At 38.5% G+C, this 9118-nt stretch overlaps 1 protein-coding gene across 1 annotated transcript; it reads left to right on the top strand.

Annotated features, from left to right (window-relative positions):
• The first annotated feature begins 2115 nt into the window (after window positions 1–2115).
• Window positions 2116–7288, top strand: LOC114158190 (uncharacterized). The gene is made up of 2 exons (XM_028039503.1): window positions 2116–2127; window positions 5304–7288. Exon 2 carries the CDS (start codon window positions 5374–5376, stop codon window positions 6571–6573), a length of 1200 nt encoding a protein of 399 aa, XP_027895304.1. The 5' UTR covers window positions 2116–2127; window positions 5304–5373; the 3' UTR covers window positions 6574–7288.
• Window positions 7289–9118: the final 1830 nt, after the last annotated feature.

Here is a 9118-nt window from a genome sequence, read left to right as displayed (position 1 = left end):
AAAACCGCTAGGAGCCTAGAATTTAACAGTGGAGCACTTCTCTACCATGACAAACTGGATAAGTTTTACTTTTGGTAAAACAGAACAAATAGAGATGAGTCTGAATGTCACTGTTCAGTCTAATATATGATCCCAGAAGAAGATGTGAATATTTTGCTGGCAGGTCTAAGATTAGGAAAAAAGTGTTAAAATCTCTTGCAAAATATGCTAGCTCCCTCTTGACAAGCCTTAATGAAAACAGATGCCTGGGTAGCCCAGATGGGACCCATCACCTTTCCTCTATTGTCTCCTCAGAAGTGTACAGGATCTGCTCACTCTGATCCTGTCCATTATATTCCTGCTGATGGATATGAAGATATCTGTTCTAATGCAAAATGGCTATGGCCAAATAGCAGAGTTCTTGCTGAAGCCTGTTCTTCATTGGTTAGAAACGATGTCCCAGTTTATTGTTCGCGAGAGAGAAACATAACCTGAGGTAGAAGTGTGCTGATATTAAAGAATGTAACAAATATATAGGACATGTAAAAGATTAGGCAGGCATTTAAGTGTAAGAGTATCAGGGAGTAAACAACAGTGTGTTGGCTTGATAGTTTAGATTCTAGTGGTGTCAGGTTAATATGCACTCAACAGGATGTGAGGCCCTTGGCAGGCTGGCTTTGTCAATGTGAGTAAAAATAGCAACTGGCAATCCAAGAGTTCTGATTTATGAAGCATGTCAATACCCAGACTGCAACAATACACTGACTCAGTCTAGATTGCTGGTCTTACAGGTAGAGAATAAGCACAACCTTCCTGGCAGACTGACACTTTATCCAGCCCATGAAGGCATTATCTCAGCAGTTAAATGAGACCAGACCAATAGTTAAATTTTTTCAGTATCATTTCTTAACAGAATCTCTGGGTGAAAACAAAACCTTACTGTAATATTCACAGATAATTTCATGTAAAAAGTTGGAGTGATTACTAATCATTACTGACACATCAGTACTGGTGACAAAACCATCTGTTAGCTAGTGTGTTTATATGGGAAATAAGGATTCATAAGTGGTAGACCATGGTCCAGATTGAGAGCCAAGATAGGTTGTGATAAAAAGTGTGTTTAACTGGGCATGTGATAGTTCATTTACAGTAATTATGTTTGAGGTGTGAAGCTTTTTTATATTGTCAAAGTATTTGTGATAACAGCCCAAGGCATAAGGAAACTAAACGTCTGATAAGGGCCAGGGGCCACCAGGAGTCACTTTAAGTGAAGCTCACTTTTTTATGTGACTATATCAACAAAAACACACAATTTCATTATAAAATTCAGATTTTTTTTTAGAATAATAATATATATGATCATGCAGAAATCATTCTTTATATGGGCAGAATGTCACGAATCGGTGCGGTGAGGCAGACGCAGCGGACCCAGGTAAGATGAATAATGAAATTTAATGATGAAAACACAATCCCAACAACAGGCAGCACGCACAGTTGACACCTTGACAAGACACTGACAACGAATTGACAAGCGACATTGACGAGGAACAAGGAACACAGGTGGAGTTAAATACACAGCGGGTAATCACAGAACGAGACACACCTGGGAACAATCAAGGGGAGGACAGGACAACGAAGAGACTCACGGACGCAGAAAACAATAAATACACAGAAAAACACGGAACATGACAATACCCCCCCTCAAGGGCGGCTACCAGACGCCCACAAAAAAAAAAACACAAGGGTGGGCGGAGGGGCGCCGGACGGGGGGCCAGAGTCCAGGAACAACAAAAAACTACCCAAAGGAGTGGGCGGAAACACAGGGAACACTCAGAGTCCAAAAACAAACAAAAAACTACCCACAGGGTGGGCGGAGGCAAAGGAGGCGGGAACCACAGAGGCGGTCCAGCGGCTGTCCAGCAGCGCCGGAGGTGGCGATGAGGAGTCCCGGGGCCGCCCACAGATGGCGACAACGAGCACCGAGAGTCGGGGTCTCGGGAGGAGCGCAGAGGGTCTCGGGGGAAAAGCAGAGGGTCTCGGGAGGAACGCAGAGGGTCTCGGGAGGAACGCAGAGGGTCTCGGGAGGAACGCAGAGGGTCTCGGTCTCGGGAGGAAGTCCGGAGCGAAGCCTCGGGGCCGGCAGCGGAGGTGAGCCGGAGCGAAGCCTCGGGGCCGGCAGCGGAGGTGAGCCGGAGCGAAGCCTCGGGGCCGGCAGCGGAGGTGAGCCGGAGCGAAGCCTCGGGGCCGGCAGCGGAGGTGAGCCGGAGCGAAGCCTCGGGGCCGGCAGCGGAGGTGAGCCGGAGCGAAGCCTCGGGGCCGGCAGCGGAGGTGAGCCGGAGCGAAGCCTCGGGGCCGGCGGCGGCTCCGGAAAGCGACAAGGGGCCGGGTCCACCGGCGGCTCACGTCGCTGTCTCCGGGCAGACAGCGGAGGTGGTGTTCCCGTGGGGCGACCAGGGGCTGGGTCCACCGGCGGCTCAGGTCGCTGACTTCCCGGACGGAGGTATCGACGGGGGCTGAATCCGGGGGGTGCTAACACCAGCCTTGTTCCCCGGAAAAGCTCCCGCTGCAGGTCTGCGAGAGCCAGTGCCCTCTCCTCCTTGCTGGATCTCCGCCTCGGTCCGCTCTGCGCCTTTGGAGGGAAGATTTTTAATCCAGCTGGATCCATATTAAGCTGCCTCACCGATCGGTCTGGTCGGGTCCTTCTGTCATGAAATGCGGGTGTGAGGTGGTGAGGTAGACGCAGCGGACCCAGGTAAGATGAATAATGAAATTTAATGATGAAAACACAATCCAACAACAGGCAGCACGCACATTAGACGTCTTGACAACGAATTGACAAGGACCCGACGAGGAACAAGGAACACAGGTGGAGTTAAATACACAGCGGGTAGTCACAGAACGAGACACCCTGGGAACAATCAAGGGGAGGACAGGACAACGAAGAGACTCACGGACGCAGAAAACAATAAATACACAGAAAAACACGGAACATGACACAGAAAGAAAAAATAAATTGCTCTTGGGGTCCCCAGTGGCTGTGGTAGGTCATGCTTCGCCGGTAATATGAGCTGCATTGCAATGTGCATTGCGCATCCAAACTTCCAAAGCTCAGATGAAATTTAAGTAAGCAAAACAATGTTGCATAAAATAACTTATTCTTCAGGGACAGAGAAAAGAGGAGTAGCAGAAAAAAAAGCCAACATAAAGATATGTTTGCATGTGTCTTGGAAATGTAATGTTAACCAAAATGATGTGTGGAGCTGCAAATAGAAAATTAGCTTGATAGCGACCTCGAATGCTGCAGTTCAACAGCCAAATATTTATGCTAGGGTCTTTGTGTGAAACTTAGTTTTAACTTGAAATGAGTTGATTGTCATGTTTGGCCTGTTCTTCTGAGTTGTTTTTTAACTTAATAATGTTTGATAATTAAAACTCAACATTTGACATTGTCTATTGTCTAAATGTTTTTATATCGGACATTTATTAATGCTACTGCACTATTATATTGATGAGCTACTCTAAGCTGTAGCTCACATATCATACCAGGTTATGTATTGCAAATTATTTGCCCAGGTCCCTCTTGAAAATGAGATCTAGATCTCAATGGGGTTTACCTGATTAAATAAAGGAATTGAATATCATGAGATAAGAGATATGTAACTTATAAGTAACTTATAAGTTACATATCTTATAAGTTATACGACTTATAAGATATGAGTTATGAAACATCTCCAGGAACACTATTAAAATTATTTGAAGGCACTGAATCATCCCAGCACCGGTCCACGTTCTCAGGTGAGAAAGACTCACCTAATATAAATTAAATTTTTAGCTTTTGGAATTACACCTATGAGAAATTAATTCAATCATAGAATGTCATGAATATGTGTGTATTCCATCTGAACTTCGTGCATACAATTTTTTTTGTTGGTTTGACTACCTCTAGATGATACATGCATATAGGATACAAAGTCAACAGCGCTGTCAGAGATGCAGTAAGTTTATAGCAGGTGTGCGAATGATCTAATCATCTGATTTTTGATTGTAGCAATCCACATTATTAGCAGAAATAGAGGGACCCAAAAACAAATTTCACTTAGGGCCCCTTGGAGGCTTGGGCTGGCCCTATGATGCCCTCAGTGATGCTGCCATTAGGTAAGTGCCCTGAGAAAAGAGGTTTGATGAAATAAGCCTGCATGCCTGTTTATAACAATAAAATAAGCTTTTAATTGAAGAAAATATGAAATAGTGGTGAACCTGGCGAGGAACGGAAGGGTTACCAGTGTTACTCCACAAGCACATTGACAACATATAGGCAGTCCAATGGGACACAGGACAACATTTACAGCCTCACAGGCCTCAGTGAAGGGTTAGAGAAGGAATAGAGAACTGGGTAAAATGGCTTCCATGGAGAGTTCAATATACTGTGGACTGAGGGAACAAAATCAAAGTTTCTGAAACGTGTTTCAGAAACATCATACACACAGTCAAACTTGCAGGTGGTAGCTTGATGGTCTGGACTGCTGTGCTTCCTCAGGATCTGAAGGATTTGCAATAATATTTGGATCATAAATTCAGATCTTTAACAGAAAATTCTGATTCTGCCAATTTAACAACTGAAGGTAACTACTTCTTTGTTGATTATCTAAAAAATATGTGTACAAAAAAATGGGTAGGAATCCTTTTATAGTGCTTTATAAATGTGTGCTGTAGTTAAAATAACAAAAATAATTTATCAGTTTAGTTTATTCTACTATTTAGTGAGGTAAGGCACAGACCTTTCTTAATCCCCTACAGCCTTGAAAGATAAACTCAAGGATTCTTATTCTCATGAAAGTGGATAATGTTTAATACTTGATGCAGGTTTTTAAGGCACTTGAAATGTCAATGTTCAGATCAGCCAGGTTTAGTCAACAGTTATCCTATTGCACCTTGCAATGACATCATCTTCATGTTTTAAATGTTATTTTATATTATGTATGTACTGGTACTGTTATTGATTTACTTAGCATATATATATATATATATATATATATATATATATATATATATATAACCAGGTGAACAAATGGGTACATGTCTGAACTGTATTTTGTAAACCCTGTTTTACTTTGTTTCGCCAACTGGTTGTAATTCTTGTTTTTGCCAGCATGTGGTGCTGCTTTACAGAGAGGTCAAAAGATTTCAGGAAGTAGAAAAAAACCTCTTAGGGAGAGGCTGATCGCTAGAGGCGCTCACGGTCCATCTGAGACAAAACAAAACGAAGAAGCAGTAGAAGAAGAGCAAACTACTAGGGGAGTTGGAGGCCAGGCTGGTTTTGTGAGACGGAGTGCGGCAAAACAAAACACATATCAGAGTTGGAAAAGGCGGATTTTGGCATAAACTGGTATGTGAATGGTTTGGTTGGAAATGGAGACAGGAAATGAGGAAGACATGGATTTTGAAGGGTGGACGCCAGTGGGGAGAGGAAGAGGGAGAGGACGGGGAAGGCATAAAACAGATGAAGGAAAGGAAATGGGTGATATTCAAGGAAATAAACGAGAACTGGAAGGAAGTAGTTCCGAAGAAGAAAGGATAGTTAGGAGGAAAGTTGTGAGGGAGGAATTTAAAATAATATTAAAACTTAAGAACGAAGAAGAACAGGATAACATCAGCCCCATTGTGGTGTCAAGAGAAATAAAAAAGAAAATTGGAGATGTTGAAATGGTAAAGATTTTGAGAGATGGAAACCTATTGGTAGTTTGTAAAAATGAAGAACAAAAAAATAAGGCTTTAAATGTGGATAATATATGTAAAAAAACTGTGTTGGAGAAAAAAATTGTGGGAGAAAATAAAAAAACTAGAGGAGTGATTTATGGGATCCCTCTAGATGAAGATCTTGATAAAATTAAGCGAAGTATTGTAGGAGCAAAAGCAAATAACTTGAAGAGATTGTCAAGAACAATAAATGGAGAAAGAGTAGGAAGTTTGTCAATCCTCATTGACTTTGAAGGGAAAGAATTGCCACAAAACGTCAAAATAGGTTATCTTAGTTTTCAGGTCAGACCTTATATCCCTCCACCACTTCGTTGTTTCAAGTGTCAAAGATATGGACACATAGCAGCAGCTTGTAAAGGGAAACAAAGATGTCCAAAATGTGGTGAAGATCACAAATTAGAAGAATGTAAAGAAGAAGCACAAGAAAAATGTTGTAACTGTGGAGGGCAACATAGAGTTACGTATGGAGGATGTGAGGTAAGGAAGAAGGCAAAAGAAATTATACAGATTAAAACAACTAAAAACATTAGTTATGCGGAAGCTGTTAAAAATGTGAAGGAGCAGACAACAAGAAAGAGTGAACAAATAGCGAGCCAAATCCCACAGCAAAACAAAGTACAATCAGAAGATAATATCACAGTATCAGTAGAAAAACTAATATTATTTGTAGCATATGTTATCAACTGCACTGACCAAGCCAAGCATAAAACTGAGAAAATTAAAATAATAGTGAGAGGAGCTGAAAAGTTTTTGGGGTTTAAAGAGGGATCATGGGAGAACATAAACAAAAAGCTGGAGGTAGATGGTAGATCAGGACCACCAGGTGAAAATAATTAATGCTAATATTACAATGGAATGCAAGAAGTTTAATTGCTAACGGACAGGAACTTAAAGGTTATGTTGATAGTCTTGAGGATAAACCAGAAATTATTTGTGTTCAGGAAACATGGTTAAAAACAACATTAGATTTTGTGATTAAAGGATATAATAGTGTTAGAAGAGACCGACAGGAGGAGAGAGGTGGAGGAGGATGTGGAATATTTATAAAACAAGGGATACAATATCAGGTATTAGGGAAAGGGAAAGAACTTGAATATATTGTAATTGAAATATGGGAACAAGAAGGCAAATTTAAAATAATAAATTTTTATAATCCATGCAAAACATTATCAATTGAAATATTGGAGGAGTTAACCGAATATTTGGAAGGGAAAATAATTTGGTGTGGGGATTTTAATGCAAATAGTACATTGTGGGGTAAAAGTAATGATAGAAATGGACAGGTTATAGAAGAATTAATGGGAATGAAAAATCTTGTATGTATTAATGATGGGAGGGGAACAAGAATCAATGTAAGAACAGGGATGGAATCAGTTATTGATTTAACAATTGTTTCAGATGTTTTAGCTGGTATTTGTGAGTGGTTCATTGATAAAAATTCAACAATAGGTAGTGATCATTATCCCATTATAATAAGAGTAGGATTAAATTTAAATAAGAATATAAAGGTCAATAAAAAACTGAATTTTAATAAGGCAGACTGGATTAAATTTAGATACTTGAGTCAAATAAATTTAGAGAACGTAGATATGACAATGGATATAAATGATATAAATTTAGAAATTAGTAAAATAATTATGGAAGCAGCAGATAATTCTATAAAGAAAACAGGGTGTAGAAATGATAAGAAAATGGTGCCATGGTGGACAAATGAATGTAAAAAAGCAATAAAGTTAAGAAATAAAGCATTTAAAGTACTAAAAGGTAACCCAATTTATAAGAATTTAATTGATTATAAAAGAAAGCAAGCAATGGTAAGAAGAACTATTAAGAATGCTAAAAGAGAATATTGGAGGAATTTCTGTAGCACAATAGGGAAAGAAACCAAAATAGAAAAAATTTGGAAAATAATTAAAAGAATGAATGGCATAAGGAGAGAGTTTGAATATCCTATATTAAAAATGGATAATATAAATATAGTAAGAGATGAAGATAAAGTTGAAATATTGGCAAGAACATTTAGTAAAATTCATAGTTCAAATAATATTAGTGAAGAGGGAAGAAAAGGGAGAGAAAATACAAAACTTAAATATAAAGAGTTAGTAGAGAGTGTTGAAGAAACAAATAATCTGTTAAATGTTGAGTTTACAAAAGCTGAATTGAACTCTGCACTCAGGAAGACAAAAAATACAGCACCAGGTAAAGATCGGATTTATTATAGAATGATAAGACAACTTAGTGAAAAATCAAAAGACATAATATTGCAATTATATAATAAAATTTGGGAGGAGGGAAAACTACCATTGAACTGGAAGGAATCAATTATAGTACCAATAGCAAAACCAGGAAAAGATAATTCAAACCCAGAAAACTACAGACCAATAGCTTTAACATCCAATGTATGTAAAATAATGGAAAGAATGATTAACAATAGGATCGTATATTATTTAAATAGTAAAGGATATATATCAAAGTTTCAGAGTGGTTTTAGAAAAGGGAGGAGCACTAATGATCCAACGTTATGTCTAGAGCATGAAATTAGAAAAGCACAAGTAAATAAAGAAAGTGTAGTGGCAGTATTTTTTGACATAGAAAAAGCATACGATATGATGTGGGTTGAGGGATTATTAATTAAATTATATATGTTGGACATTAAAGGAAAATTATTTAAATGGATTAAAGACTTTTTAACAAATAGAAAAATACAAGTTAGAATTGGTGAAGTGATCTCAGGAAAATATAAAGTAGAAAATGGAACTCCGCAAGGAAGTATTATAAGTCCATTATTGTTCTTAATTATGATAAATGATGTATTTAAAGATATTGGAAAAGAAATTGGATGTTCACTTTTTGCAGATGATGGAGCTGTTTGGAAAAGAGGGAAAAATGTAGATTTCATTGTAAGAAAATTACAAAAGGTTATTATTGAAATAGAAAAATGGGCGTTGCACTGGGGATTTAAGTTTTCAGTTGAAAAAACAAAAGTAATGATATTTACTCAGAAAAAATTAAACAAGGAAATAAAATTGAAATTATATAATCAAGAATTAGAGCAAGTAAAGTGTATAAAATTTTTAGGAATATGGTTCGATGACAAACTAAAATGGAATATTCATATTCAAAAAGTGGTAGATAAATGTAAAAAAATCTTAAATATTTTAAGATGCTTGGCTGGCAGTGACTGGGGAGCAGATAGAAAATCACTAAAACAGATTTACACTGGAATGATAAGATCTAACATAGACTTTGGTTGTATAGTTTATGGTTCAGCAGCTAAAACACATCTGGTCAAATTAGACATTATTCAACACCAGGCATTAAGATTATGTACTGGAGCATTTAAAACCACACCAACAGCAGCAATACAAGTAGAAATGGGAGA

The sequence above is a fragment of the Xiphophorus couchianus genome, chromosome 15 (genome assembly GCF_001444195.1).
Source record: "Xiphophorus couchianus chromosome 15, X_couchianus-1.0, whole genome shotgun sequence".
NCBI classification, from domain to species: Eukaryota; Metazoa; Chordata; class Actinopteri; order Cyprinodontiformes; family Poeciliidae; genus Xiphophorus; species Xiphophorus couchianus.
This window is presented reverse-complemented; position numbering and strand designations above follow the sequence as displayed.